Raw genomic sequence first — 16,231 nt, forward strand, 5'->3', positions numbered from 1 at the left:
AGGAGGCTCACAGGAGTCCTTACACAGTAGATGATACTTGGACTGTGATACATGGACACCTGGATTTTCGTAAGTGCTCATATAGAGAGGAAGGGGTTCATCTATGTAGATGGACTGTACAATAAAAGGAATAGTAGTAATTAAGTAATTTACTATCTCATGACTTTTTTCCCTTCTACGAAGTCTCCTCAAATGTCTTCTTAACAACTTCAATTGTGCAGAGAAAAAAAAACATAAAGAGGCAATTCATTTGCTTTTATTTCCCTTTCTCCCACACTAAAATATTGAACGTTGATAATACATGAAAGTGGAACTTATTTATTACTATCGAACAATGCAGCATATGGTAAAAGCAAATGACATTAACATCTGCTGGATTCTCACCATCTGCTCCCTTTGGCGCTTTTCGTGTCCAGACCTGCCAACGCTATTTGTTCTCAGAGGGTCTTGCGGCATATTAATCAGTTATACTAATACTTAATTTTTACTCTGTTTTTAGATGTCTTATCTGTCAAGCTTAAACCATGCACATTAATCGTAAAATGTTAATCTCTTTATAATCTACTTACTTTTGCCAAATTCCTCGGGGCCAGACATATGTATATTATGTAATGAGGCCGTACATGTGGTTAGCAGACTACCTAAGCTCTGTGATGTGCTCTTCACCGACACTGAGGCAATGCGTATTAATGGAATATACCTTTATATGCTTCTTTCTCAGTTGTAAGGGTTTCTAAGTATGATCGGTCCGGGTCTGACCGCTTGGAACTTCACCAATCGGCAGAACAAAGGGACCTGGCTCACATGGCTGAGTTGTAGGACCAAGTTCAGTGACACTTATATGGACATTGTGTGTCTGAATAAGCCATAGAAGGAACAAGAGGCTCCGGTAAACATCATGGTCCCCTGGTTCTGCTGATGTTTGGGGGTCTCTCCCTACCAGTTATGAATTGATAGCATGTAAGAATAGGCCACTAAAGAGGGCCCACTAAACCCATGTATAACCTGTACACAGGATAGGTGATAAATGTATCCTTTCAAGAATACTTGGTCACTCGTTCCAATGAATGGGTGTTCAAAAGTCCCATGTGTGAATTGAGTGTTGGTGGCGCATGTGCACCATTGCTTTTTTCAGACGGGACTTTTAAGATCCCTATTCTTGGAAATGGTGGGGGGGGTCATGTGTTTGGACTGTCTGCGATAATGCTAAGGATAGCCTCTAAATGCATTTAGTGGGAAGATTTCATTTAATAGAAAATCTTAGAAAACTAATTTAAGAAAATAGTGAACTTTTATGACTCTCCATTATTAGGGAGGCAGTTAGCACAATCTAGATAAAGATAAAATAGTAGAATATTAAACAGTCCCGAAATGGTTTCCATTATTAAGGAGGTTTAGAACAATCTAGATAAAGATGGAATGGTAGAATATTAGACAGTCTCGAAATGTTTTTCTGGCAAGTCACTTCCATGGATGTGAAACATCTCCATATAAATTCATGGATGTATTCTTTATCTATGGATGAGATATATGTGAACAAAATCCATGATCCAAGACCACCACTTGACATTTGCAGGAAAACATGAGAACTTCTAATTTTTGCTTCCATCTGGTATGTTTAGATATACATGTATACCGTATATATATTATTTTAACATTTGGTTAGGGACAACGTTTTCTGTTAATACTTCCTCTCCTGTTCATTCGAAATGTACTATTTTTGCCGGGGGGGATGGGACTAACAAAGTAATTAATCAGGTCGTTGTCATTTATCGCTCTGCAGTGGGACATGATGCAATCATTCAGCCTAATTTGCTAAGTGTCTGGTTGTTATCCAATTTGGCAGCCACTATCATAAGTGGCCAAATTGGCCAATTATCCTATTTACGCACTCCTTAACCAAGTTAAGCATTGACTTGTCCTATGAACTGAGCTGTCCAAAAGCAGCTGCAGTGATGTGAGGCTCCACAAATTTATGGGACATGCATTATAAGCAATTTATTTTAGCTTTTATGGTTATCATGTACTAATTAAGAGGCCCATACACCTTTAATTATTGGAAAAAAACAACAACTTTTGTCTGCAGCTTAGCTCAATTGAGGCCATTTGAATTGGACACTGAGATTAAACCTGCCCAATCCATCCTTGTCCAGACTCCATCATTTGTTATTTCATATTATGATATTTATTCAAAAAACAAAATCATGCAAGTTTCACTGTGGCTTTTTTAGATTCATATTTCCTGTCATTTCATGAAAAGTTTTCAGCAATCTCTGTATCATCAGAGGCAGGATTAGGTTATACCGCTATACACAGCTTCCCTTTCTTTCACAATGACTTTTGCACATGCTGATTAGAAACCATTGTGGCTATGTACATGTGTTATTTCCTGAAACAGTAGGAAGTTAGGGTCTAATAAATCCTCAGTGCTCAGTGTGAAAACTGCAATATTTCTATTTTTTTTACTTTTAGTACAGATTGTGATATCGAAAAAGAAAGCAAAACATTTCTAAAGTATAAAAAAATACATTTAAAACCATAGTTTGCGAGCAGGGCCCTCATTCCTCTTGATATCTGTTTTGAACTGTGATTATTGTTATGCTGTAATGTCTATTGTCTGTACAAATCCCCACTATAATGTAAAGCGCTGAGGAATATGTTGGCGCTATATAAATAAAATAATAATAATAATTATTATTATTATACCTTGATTTAAACAGTAGATTATTTTCTAATTAAAGCTTCCCTTTAAAACATCTCTAAATTGGTGATATTTTATATGGCCAATTCAGATGAGATGTGACTTTTAAGGTAGCAGTTTAAGGTGACCTTAAACACCGCTTTGGATCTGAAAGTCATTCATTCATTCTTCTGATTATCCTACTCAATGCCAACTCATTAAAGCTAAGTATTGCTTTTATCTCAATAGAGTTTCTTTTAGAGCCTTTAAAGGGTGACACTGGCAGATTTCCTACTCTTATGCGAGCTCTGTGAGAATTGCCAAATTTCTGGTTGAATTAACTCACCTTAAAGGGGTTGTCTGCAAAGGAGTTCTCTGTGTGACTGCAGACTTGTGAATCCTCACTGCATGCTCTGTGTGCGCTGTTAGGATTCTCCGGTGTGATTTGCATAATTCTTACCACCATCCAACTAGACTTGTCCGGTTTCACTCAATGTGCTAAATTTACTTGTATTGAGCGAGGCTGTGCACATCTAGTTGGCACGTGACTGCATGCAAATCACATACTTCTGGTCAGGTACCCGCCCACACGCTCCCCCTGCACGCTATGAGGATTCACAAGTCTTAAGTTTCATAGAGTAACTACAGACTTGATTCCCAAGCCTGGACATCTCCTTTAAATGAAAATTTTAACTTCAGAAATCATCTGTCATGCTTTTCTCACTGACTGTGGCTAAGGAACTCTGTGAGTGACAGCTCAGCCACCTTATGGGATCTAGTGTATTGAATGGTTGGTTTTGTGAGTGATATTCCAGTAATCCAATCTGATCTTCAGATGTGCTGGGCTGTCAGTATTTTGATTAACAGCCTTGCTGCTCAATTTGGTGTAGCCTGCTTAGATTTCCTCAGATGCCTCCCGTCCTCAATGATTTACAAGCTTTTTAGCTGGCTTGCTGTGAGGAGCACATTGTCAGTTGTAGCTTAGCTTAGCTAGGTGTGTTTGCTAGCTCTTTGTCATGCCTTTTGTGATCTTGTTGCTGAACCTCGTATTTGTCGTGACTGTTCATGTGGATCATCCCTTCTGCTTTTGACTCTCTGACTTCAAGTATCTGACCCCGGACTCAGCCCGTGATTATCCATTTGTTGTGATCCCTTGTTTTGACGTACCCTGCTGGCATTTGACCCATGACTGTTTTCTAACCATGCCCTTTTCTTACCCGTATGTACTACGAGTCCTCCTGGTATCTGACCTCGGACCTCCTGACTACGCTGTGCTAGGTGTCGAGTTCCCGCCTCTGCACAGGGGGAATCTCGAACCATCTCCGCTGCGGTCTCCCATTCTTCTCCAGCCGCAGTGGAGTCTGCTCAGTGGAGACGTTGGTCCCAGCTTCTAGCTCAGGCTGATACTGGACGACTAGTTACTACTGCCCTTCCAGGCTCTGTCCTTGTAGCCAGCAATGTTCAGCAGCGAGCAGGACTTTCTGGGACTAAGTCCTGCTTTTCCCTTACTGAGCATGACCACAGGATGACCTCCCATTGGAGGTCGGGGGTCACATGCTCAGGTCCTGTTGCGGCTCCTATTTGACCATCTGGAGGGTCTTGTAGCACTGCCGCTATAAAAGGTTCGCATGGCCGCTCGGCCATATGCTAGTGTACACTTGTAAACGTGTGTGTGTTGACGTGTGAAAGTCGCTCATTAATTATCCCCTCCCTTGTGTATGACTGCTCGTGTAAGGTGGATGATTGCTATCTAGCGCCCGACTTGCTATCAGCACATGACACACAAAACAGCATCTAACTGCTGTGACCGCCAGTGCGGCGCCGTGCGCTTTCACAGCGCTTTCCTTGCCCAAGCCTGGGTGGTTAGTGGTGTACGCCAGAGCGGCACCGCATGCACTCCCGTGCATCTAAATTATTATTTCAGTTACACTGACACCCCAGTTGCGGTTTCGAGTGCAAGAGGTCTAGTTGTACTCTAATCCCGAGTCTAGGGGTAGAGTTACTGTGATGTAACAGGGTTCGCTTTCTTCATACTGAGTGAAGTTAACCCATGTGTGAATCCATATTGTACCGTCATATAGTCCGTCATTACTCAGCAGCAGGTTCCATCTCTGCATGGTGGACCCCGGGCTGCGAACGCACCTTACTCTATCTTTCTAATTAGTTGGTGCGTTCCGCCAGCCCTAACTCACTGCTTGCTTGTGAATAGTGACTCAGCATCACATCATCTCTTTAACTCCAATTGATCAAAGAATGGGGATCCCCCGAACCCATTGGCCGTGACAAGGTGACGGGAAGTGGCTGCCAAATAGAACATGACTTTGTGTAGTGATAGCCACGGATGCTCTTCAGCTTGCAGAATCTGATTCAGACCACCAATCTCGCTTACAGATAAGGATTTAATATTTAGTTACCTTCCATAGAAATGCTGAGCCGTAGATATTTTTAATATGCTGTCTATGAGCATAATAGTTGTTTTACCCCTTTTCATCTTCTTGTTTTTAGAAATCTCAGTGCATCCTGCACCAATTGTGATTTGAGAGATGTTTTGGCTCTCATGTCAGTCTCCATTCACCTAATGTATTATTTTTTTTCTCAGTCTCTTCTTCTCAGCCATTTGTAGTTTAGCTGCATGATTACAGTCATGCAGGGATGTTTTACTTGAGAATCCAGAGCTTAGGAAAAGAAAAGGCTTAGAAAACAAAAATCTGTAAAGGAAGGGCGGAAATTATAACAAATTACTGCTCGCTTTCTTTATAAAAATCACTGCATTTTGGTATTGTGGAAATTAATGTCAGAGTTTATTTTAAACAATTGGCATTAGGTGAAATACACCTGAAGATCTCCTAATGGACCCAAGGTCTGACTCAATTTTGGGCTTCAAAAGTCCAACATAAGTTAATTCCTTTTGGAGATTATTTTCGAGCCGGTCACTTTTCTCTAACATTTATTTCATGCTTGCCAAATCTAAAAATCACTTTGCTGGAGATAGAGGTTTTCAGTGATCCCAACCAATTTTTTATTTGCACCACCATGATTTATTTCCACCAACCATTCCCCATCCATTCTCTGTTCCTGCCCCCCGAATGTGCCTTTGAATGCCAGGACTTTGTGTCACGGGAATGAAAAAGGCTGGTGAGCTCTGCTTTCCTTGCGGTTTTGGAAGGCCTTTCCAGTGCTCAGAACATTTTTCAACCTTTCCAGTAGCCTAGGAGGTCATCACCTTTAGAAGTTCTTGGATAATATGGAAGACTTGGCAAGTATAGTATTAGGAAATTTGTTTGTAGGTCAAAGGAACCTTTTTAGGAACTTCCTACATAATCTGGAAGAGTTGACAAGTATGTTATTAGGAAACATATTGGTAGGTCAGAGGAACCCTAACTTGATGCTTGTAACTTCTGACATTTTTATAATTGTACAACCGGGCTCCCGAAACTTCTTGTAGGTGAAGGTCTGTGTAGATTGCTGTCAGTTTCCAGTTCTGATATTTTTTAATAAAAATTCTAAGATTTCCAAAGCTGTTTTTGCAGTGACAACGAGCCCTATATAACTTCTAGAGATTACCTTGCATGACTGAGCAGTGATTGCATGTGTTAAAAGTATATGGTCAACAGTGGTTGTCATATGTCTTACCTCTGAGGTGGAAACCTACAGACTCCCATTTATTTTTCCTATTGGGTCGAATGCCTTCAATATAGTTTAAGAATTTCATTAAAATAGAAGAGCACATCAGCTCTGAAAATATATAGAAATGTGAAGTCTGCATGAAATTCATGGATTTTCAATCATTCTTGGCAGATAAACAAGCTGAGCATGAACATTTAAAGATCTGCTTGCATATACATGTGTGTAGGCAAAGAGCGGAACTTTTCTTTAGGAGTCACTGCAATGTCGTATGTTCTTATCACCTCTTCAAATATATTCCGTACATATAAAATACTTATTATTATTCTTTATATACCACCCAATACACTTAAGAAGGAAAGATGAAACCAGCCATTAATATTATATACAGTAGTAATCAATATGTTCAGAAATAACCCAGAAGATAAGCTTGTAAATTTGGTGATTTGGCACATTGGGCAAGATATGGTAATTTTGGCACACATTGTGCAAAATAAGCCAGTAAATCTGCTGTAGCTTAAAAAGTGCTATATTAGGAAGTCACAGAGCTTTGGCCAAAGTGGTACTGGCAGCGGTCTACCCCACTGTCCCTATTGAAAGCACACACACCCTCGACCAAACCAAGAGCCTTCTACTGGCTCTTACTCAAAGTTTATAGTCACTTTTACACATTGACCTTTTGGTACTCAGCAGTTCGAGGCCTTTTTTCTCCTAACTTTACTATAAAACAGCATAACAACACCTAAAAATGTAAAAAAAAAAAATAAAAGATATAAAATCAAGTTAATATCTACAAATTCCAAAATATATATACAGTACAGACCAAAAGTTTGGACACACTGTCTCATTTAAAGATTTTTCTGTATTTTCATGACTATGAAAATTGTACATTCACACTGAAGGCATCAAAACTATGAATTAGCACATGTGGAATTATATACTTAACAAAAAAGTGTGAAACAACTGAAAATATGTCTTATATTCTAGGTTCTTCAAAGTAGGCACCTTTTGCTTTGATGACTGCTTTGCACACTCTTGGCATTCTCTTGATGAGCTTCAAGAGGTAGTCACCGGAAATGGTTTTCACTTCACAGGTGTGCCCTTTCAGGTTTAATAAGTGGGATTTCTTGCCTTATAAATGGTGTTGGGACCATCAGTTATGTTGTGCAGAAGTCTGGTGGATACACAGCTGATAGTCCTACTGAATAGACTGTTAGAATTTGTATTATGGCAAGAAAAAAGCAACTAAGTAAAAAAAATGAGTGGCCATCATTACTTTAAGAAATTAAGGTCAGTCAGTCCCAAAAATTGGGAAAACTTTGAAAGTGTCCCCAAGTGCAGTGGCAAAAACCATCAAGCGCTACAAAGAAACTGGCTCACATGAGTACCGCCTCAGGAAAAGAAGACCAAGAGTCACCTCTGCTTCTGAGGATAAGTTTATCCAAGTCACCAGCCTCAGAAATCGCAGGTTAACAGCAGCTCAGATTAGAGACCAGGTCAATGCCACACAGAGTTCTAGCAGCAGACCCATCTCTACAACTGTTAAGAGGAGACTTTGTGCAGCAGGCCTTCATGGTAAAATAGCTGCTAGGAAACCACTGCTAAGGGCAGGCAACAAGCAGAAGAGACTTGTTTGGGCTAAAGAACACAAGGAATGGACGTTAGACCAGTGGAAATCTGTGCTTTGGTCTGATGAGTCCAAGTTTGAGATCTTTGGTTCCAACCACCGTGTCTTTGTGCGACGCAGAAAAGGTGAACGGATGGACTCTACATGCCTGGTACCCACCGTGAAGCATGGAGGAGGAGGTGTGATGGTGTGGGAGTGCTTTGCTGGTGACACTGTTGGGGATTTATTCAGAATTGAAGGCATACTGAACCAGCATGGCTACCACAGCATCTTGCAGCGGTATGCTATTCCACTCGGTTTGCGTTTAAAATGGACCATCATTTATTTTTCAACAGGACAATGACCCCAAACACACCTCCAGGCTGTGTAAGGGCTATTTGACCAAGAAGGAGAGTGATGGGGTGCTACGCCAGATGACCTGGCCTCCACAGTCACCAGACCTGAACCCAATCGAGATGGTTTGGGGTGAGCTGGACCACAGAGTGAAGGCAAAAGGGCCAACAAGTGCTAAGCATCTCTGGGAACTCCTTCAAGATTGTTGGAAGACCATTCCTAGTGACTACCTCTTGAAGCTCATGAAGAGAATGCCAAGAGTGTGCAAAGCATTCATCAAAGCAAAAGGTGGCTACTTTGAAGAACCTAGAATATAAGACAAATTTTCTGTTGTTTCACACTTGTTTGTTAAGTGTATAATTCCACATGTGTTAGTTAATTCATAGATTTGATGTCTTCAGTGTGAATGTACAATTTTCATAGTCATGAAAATACAGAAAAATCTTTAAATGAGAAGGTGTGTCCAAACTTTTAGTCTGTACTATATATATATATATATATATATATATATATATATATAAATATATATATTAATATATATATATATATATATATATATATATAAATAGAACTAAACACCCAAGGTAAAATGAAGCAAATTACCTATACTAGCTTGTAGGATTCATAGTTTCGAGTTGATACCTTATGCAATCATTGACATTTACTGTCTCTAAGCTCTGGTTGGAGATGCAGTTTAATCGGAAGAAGATTCGTCAAGTAGTGAAGATGAGGCATTAATATGTTTGCAAATTGAAAGGGCATTGAGATTCTACTGTGTAATTCCACTTGGATAAATTACCTTCTAATTAATCACATTCCTTAATCATCAGCAATTGTGCCTAAATATCTATGAAGTTATTTTTGTATCATAATAATACCAGCCGTAAAATTTCTTAGGGTCTTAAGACAAATTAAATAATTGTGCCCCCTTACAGTTCTCATTAGTAGACCTGACCTGTCTCATTTTATTTTTGAGGTAAAAAGAAGCAACTCTGATATGAATCTCTCATTAAAATTCATCTCTGTTCTCAAGAATTTTATAGGTTATTGCTTGTTGCTTAGGTTACCAGCTACCGCTGCAGTTTATCAGAGGTGTCCAGTTCCAAAGGCAATCAAGCACTCATGTGTTCTCAGTGGCTTTGGGGAAGAGTCGGACGATCCCACCAATATCAAATGTTTCGGACAACTTTAATCTAATGTGTATGGGGGCTGTAATAGTGTGCTTGATAAAATTCTGTATAAATTCCTCAAGTGCTACTATTACCAAGGCTTTATTATTTCACTCTCAGTGCCAGCAGCTCCACCTTCTATTATAATTTCTTGTATGGGGCACATCATCAATTCTGTATGTGACGCGGCTGACCGCTCAATTTGAGAAGTAAATCAGCCCCTTCCCTTTCACAACCTATGCATTTTCCAACAAAAGGACAGCTCTAGCTATTGAAATGAATAGTCAGTACCCCACCAATTTTGATGACAACCTCAGTAATTGGTAAAATTAAACAAAAAAGACACAAACACATCTAAAGGATAAGTTCTATGTAATTTGTCTACAGGTTTAAAAGTGAAAAGCAATGCAAGTCATTAAAAGTATGTGGTTTCATGGGAAACCTCTACTCTGCCTGTAGGAGACCATCTTGTTCATGACTTAAAGCTTTCAACTTCTTTGTTCTTTCTCAACAACACATGGTCCTCATCTGTAATGTGTCTTTACGAAAATGTTGACTCTTTCCCATTTGGCTTTTTGCAACTTTAAAGCTTTTACAGATGTTCTACACTTTTAAACAATAAATATGGTGTTCCACTTTTCCAAAAGACCACTTCAATGAGAAGTCCACCGTTTTATCCAGACTAGATTTACACACAGATTTCAGTTGAAAAATATATCATACATATATCATACAAGCAAAGTAGAAGAGCAAGTGACCGCTGTAGCCAATCATTAACATACTGACCAATTGTGGCCTTCACTGACTTTCCAGTGGCACTCAGATCCTCTCCTGGATCACGTGACCCTTCCTTTCCTTTGCCGGTTCATACAAGGACCATTGTGTTTGGTGGTGATACTTCCACCAGGCCTATGAGACCAGAATAAATCTCCATATACTTACTTTGTGAATTACATCATGTGTGTGCTTGTCTGATTTGAGATTCCATGATCCAGAAGAAGACCACCAGAAGTGTCACCAGAAACTGGTGCTTAGTAAATGTTTTAATGTAATTTCACTACATTACAAACACATGTAGAAATGTTTTGTGAAGAGTGCTTTTTTAAAAATGTCTGAGACTCGATGAGGATCTGCATTGTTTTCTTCCGGATGAACATTGTATGATCTTTTAACATTAGGTTAAACTTGATAGACCTACTTGACCTTAATTTTTCTATGACAGGCTTTTATCACATTTGCATTGGCAGCTACATTATACTGTGGTCTTTTAGTCAAGCCAACTATACACATTAGATTTCAGACTTCTTGACTGTCTCTCTTATACACAGAAGCGCTCACTTGGCCAAGCTCTTGTGCTCTGTATGAGAGAGCTGCTGCCAGACGTGTCTATTGGTTTATTTCAGGGAGAACAAAAGGATTGGCTGCCCGGAAATCGGAGATGTTGGATCCTTAACTCCCCCAACAATCAAGTGTCCATGGCTCCCATACACATTAGTCCATCTGCCAAACCCAGTGGGTTATCAGTGGGTTTCACCTATATTGGTCTAATGAAAATGTGGCAGGCTTTAGAATCGAGACATAAGCACGTTTGGCTCAAACATCTATGTTCTTCTAGTATAAGACGACAATAGACAGCTTCAGGATACCTCTGCGCTTCTAATCTACACAAGGGTCAAATAATCTAAGTAACATAACATAGTAACATAGTTAGTAAGGCCAAAAAAAGACATTTGTCCATCCAGTTCAGCCTATATTCCATCATAATAAATCCCCAGATCTACGTCCTTCTACAGAACCTAATTGTATGATACAATATTGTTCTGCTCCAGGAAGACATCCAGGCCTCTCTTGAACCTCTCGACTGAGTTCGCCATCACCACCTCCTCAGGCAAGAAATTCCAGATTCTCACTGCCCTAACAGTAAAGAATCCTCTTCTATGTTGGTGGAAAAACCTTCTCTCCTCCAGACACAAAGAATGCCCCCTTGTAAGTGATCATGGACATAATGGTATTGTACCTCTGCCCCTGAGTTCTTATAGAGGCATATTCTTCATGAGATAATTGCTTCTAGAGGAGAATAATGCTGTGAAACTGCGTTATGGAAAGTACCATATGGCAGCACAGTGAGAGAAGCAGGAATTCCTCATCGACGCTTCTGATTCCATGTGAAAAGCGTCTCCTCAGTTTAATCACAGCAACCATGCTCACTCAGCAGGTATTCTGCGTACAGGTAAAGATGCTCAGCACAATAGCAATCAAGTATCCAAATATCAATGCAAAGGCTTGTGGCACTCATCCTAAATAACTTGTGCTTTGTTCCAATTTACATGTAAACTGCGCGAGGCAGACAGCGTTCCCAATGGCCAACGACGTTTCGCGTGAACACACACTTCCTCAGGGCCCCCATATATACAGTATATATTGCAGCACAATCTCTACTATATTTATGAGACCTAACAGGTAAAAAGCCAACTATTTTTTTAAAGTTAACCTGGCATTGATCCATGCTGCCCGAACCTTGATCAGCATGAGTCATGTACTGGTTGCACAATTGCAGTCATGTATGTTTTACTCTGAAACGTTGTGTTGTTTCAGACAAAACGTACTCTGAAAAGTATGATGTCTAGTTCGAGGCTTTTTCTGTGCAGCTTTTCCTCACCCCTGCCGCCTAGACTGACAGGGTTTTCCCTTTGTGTGTGCATAGGGCGAGATCTATCAGTCCAGGTGAGAAGATGCCATAAATCTCCAGGGACCATCCTAGGGCAAGTCTTCCCGCACTGCACCATACATACTGCAATGGAACTGCAGAACTATGCACAGCAACACATGTAGATACCAAAGGAGCCATCATTCCTTTCATTCCGCTACTTGTCAGTGGTTGGATTTCCATTGATCAAATTTTGCCTGTATGAGGGATAGACCATCAATATTAAACTGGTTGTCTGGTATTCTGAAAATATGTCTTCTTTCCTATAAAAACAATGCCATGCTTCTTCATAGGTTGTTGGTGATATTACTATGTATTTAAAGAAGCTGTGCTGCAATACCAAACACAACCTGTGGTCAGTTGTGGCACTAATTCTAGTAAAAAGGATCACTGATCTTCCCAGAAAAACCCTCTTAATTGCCTTTTCACTGCTCAGCTTATATCATTTTTACCAAGTTAGTATTTTATAGGAGGATATAATATATATATATATATATATATATACATATATATATATATATATATATATATATATATATATATATATATATATATATATATATATATATACCGTAATCATTACTTACCTTGTCGTGGATGGAAAATGGTGACAAACCTATTTTTGTTCTCTCGGAGCCATATTTATCTGAGAACTGTTCCATTTTTAGAATTCACCAAAAAAAAGTTATTGATTTAGAATTTCACATAACCCCTGTGCTATAAAAGGCCTTCACTGCAGGTTCATAGATAGAAAATAATTGGTGTGATTCATTTTGTTCATAAAAAATGCATTAAAAAAATCCCCCGAAAAATAAGAATTTGTCGGTTTTATCAGCAGCAGAATCTGAATGCTTCTTTAATTTAAGAACTAATTAAAAATGTTTTCAAGCAGTTGTCATGTCTGGTTAGGATGACTGGATAAATATAGGTGTTTTTCACACCCGACTTTTAAATAATTCACTTTTATTTCTGATGGCTCTAAGCAACGCTTTGAAAGTTTTGCAATAAACAAGTTAAATCTGGACCGGCACTAATTATATTCACGGATTTGGCGACTCTTGTTCAGCGTCTCATGAGAATATTTGGGGGTTTTATTCTAGCAATTACAGAAATCTAAATATTAATGCAAATATTCATTTTCTAACAAGGAACGTTAGCACTCAGCAGAATGTTTTTGAGAAGTGCTGGTGAGGATATTTCACCAGATTCACAATCTTAAATATGGATGCAGGATCTGTCGCTGACCGTCAAAAGCAGGACTCCAGAGATGGATGCCGTCTTTTGAAACTGAGCATGCGCGGTAGAATTTCCAGTCAGGGAAATTCTCTCTCTCTTTTTTTTTGCCTATGCAGCATCAATAGTAAAAAGATATAATGTTAAAAATAATTTTAAAAAATAACAAATCGTGATATTCTTACCTTCCGGCGTCCCCCGCAGCCTTCCCGCGACCCCCGCAGCCTTCCCGATGCTCGCGATGCTCCCGGCAGCTCTCGTTCCCAGTGATGCTTTGCGACAATAACCCGATGACGTAGCGGTCACGTGAGACCGCTACGTCATCACAGGTCATTGTCTCGCAAGGCATCACTGGGAACGGGAGCATCGCGAGCACTGGGAAGGCTGCAGGGGCCGCGGCAAGGCTGCGGGGGACGCCGGAAGGTAAGAATATCATGATTTTTTATTTTTTAAATTATTTTTAACATGGGTTGTGTTGTGTATGTGTTTTCGCAGTGAAAAAAGGCGGCGAAGACGCATACACAACATGTGCACATAGCCATAAATTCTGGCAACAACTGCCTCGACGGATTCGTCAAAAAAACGGATCCAGTGCATCAGTTTTTTACAATCTGCAGAGAATCCATCTTTTCAACATTTCCACGGATTGTAACTGATTGTAAAAAACGGAAGTGTGAAAGAGGCAGGCTACATTTACACGTTCGTCCGACAATTCCTAGTGCTGTCTGTTTTTTCTCGGACAGGATTTCTAATGAGAACCACAATTATGGTCCGAATCTATGTATATTCAGGGTTAGGCTACATTCACACATCCATGCGACATTTCCTAGTGCTGTCTGTGTTTTTCTCAGACAGTGCACTGAGCTACAGAGTTTCATTGAGCCATGCACACATCAGTTTTAAAAACGGGTCCGTGTCTCCTGTCCATGAGACCCAGAGCGTGTCCTATGTTGATCAGCTATTGGGGGTCAGACTCAGTCATTAAAGTCTATGGGGATCCATAATACAAATGAAACTAGGAAGGCAGACTGCATACTTCAGTGTTTCATCCTAGTTTCACCCGTTTTTAACTGTTAGGCCACGTTCGCATTTTCAGTATTTGGTCAGTATTTTACCTCAGTATTTGTAAGCCAAAACCAGGAGAGGAACAATCAGAGGAAAAGTATAATAGAAACACGTCACCGCTACTGTATTTATCACCCACTCCTGGTTTTCGCTTTCAAATACTGAGGTAAATTACTGACCAAATACTGAAGGTGTGAACATGGCTTTACATTGTTAAGAGTCAACGGATAAAAAAAAGGTCAGACTGCCTGCTCCAATGAAAATAAAAAGGTATGAGAAAAAACCTAGGATGACACTTGTGAAAAAATTGGTCCATTTCACTCAGAAGGTAAGAGCGCTTTCACGCATCCAAGTGCTATCAGATATTTTATCGGCCAGCAATTAGACCCCTAGAGTATCACAGATCCATTCACATATCGGTGAAAATGACGGATCTGAGGGGATCCATGAAACTCACAACATGTCCTATTCTGATCCTATGTTGAGGTTCAGAATAAGGGCTCATGCAACCATCAGTGCAAATTGGTCCGATCTTAGATCGCAACGCACGGACTTTCTGCGAGTCTCATGACTGGTGCATGACAGTTTTGTGCATTTTTATGAGTCTTCGGTCGGGAGAGCTGCACCCTTAGAAGCTGTGCAGTTCTGTGAGACTCCATGGTTACAGACTACAAATATGCTTTGTTTGTAGTCTGATCCCGCATTCATGTGTTTCACTTCTGGTAGCCCCATGTTCTCTCCCTCAGAGAGAGAAGATAAAAGTGACACATGACGGCAAGATCAGACAACACAAAGGCTTTGTTTGAATTCTTAGGATCTGTAGACAGGGTATTTTATTTTGGAGCAAAAAAAAGATTGGTGATATTCTTGTTAAACTTTATGACTATAAATCTAATGTAATCAGAACAGGATGGAGAAATATTTGCTCACGATGGATCTTCTTGTCTTAAGTATACTTACACTAAACCTCAAATTTCCTCTCTTTGTAGGACGGATATTTTTCACACCGCCCGAAGGAGAAAATGCGGACAGACAGCAATAATGAGAATTCAGTTCCAAAAGACTTTGAAAATATTGATAACAGTAATTTTGCTCCAAGGACTCAAAGGCATAAGCACCAGACGGAGCAAGGGAAGAAGCCTCTAAGCAAGCAGAAGGAGCATTTAAAAAGAAAGTTAGCCCTTGAAGAAAAATTGAAAGAAAGTTCACCGCTAGAAAAAAATTCAAATGAAGTTTTGCATTATGTAGGTGTCCCTTCCAAGAACCTCACTTCGACAAGCCTAAAGGATGGATATAGGAGTACTAAGCTTCACCATTCCAAGAAGACTGGAAACAGTTCCCCTGAAATAAAGTATGAGCTACCCCCGAAATGTGAGATCACCGGTAAAGAGGCGATATCAGCACTTTCTCGGGCAAAGTCAAAACAATGTCGCCAAGAAATTGCCGAGGTCTATTGCCAACATAAACAAGGGAAACTGATGCCGGAGAAAGTGACCAGACTTTGTCCTTTGGAAGGTAATTTAGTTTCGCTAATCTTATTTTTTAATCATTGTATTTGACCACCATGGTATGGTCTGTGAGAAGGCAAGACTCTGTGGTCACTGAGGCTGGATGTACCGTCATTTGATAGACAGACAAAGATGTCTATCATTTTTCATAATTTTGGAGCTATTTTTTCGTTTCCTATAGTAATTTTTGGGGGATTCATTGAGAGCCCTAAATCAGATGCCCTCTGAATTTATCTTTTTTTAAGTTTTACATGCCTTCACACAAAAAAAATACATTTAGGTGGA

General features: G+C 39.8%; 1 protein-coding gene across 1 annotated transcript in view; it reads left to right on the forward strand.

Moving 5' to 3' along the window:
* Window positions 1–16,231, forward strand: part of XYLT1 (xylosyltransferase 1) — a 331,938-nt gene that overhangs the window by 162,417 nt on the left and 153,290 nt on the right. Inside the window, exon 2 of the mRNA XM_069734116.1 lies at window positions 15,428–15,953. Within this exon, the coding sequence (XP_069590217.1) occupies window positions 15,428–15,953 (526 nt within the window). The remainder of the gene's footprint in view (window positions 1–15,427; window positions 15,954–16,231) is intronic.

The sequence above is a fragment of the Ranitomeya imitator genome, chromosome 7 (assembly GCF_032444005.1).
Source record: "Ranitomeya imitator isolate aRanImi1 chromosome 7, aRanImi1.pri, whole genome shotgun sequence".
Taxonomy (NCBI): Eukaryota; Metazoa; Chordata; class Amphibia; order Anura; family Dendrobatidae; genus Ranitomeya; species Ranitomeya imitator.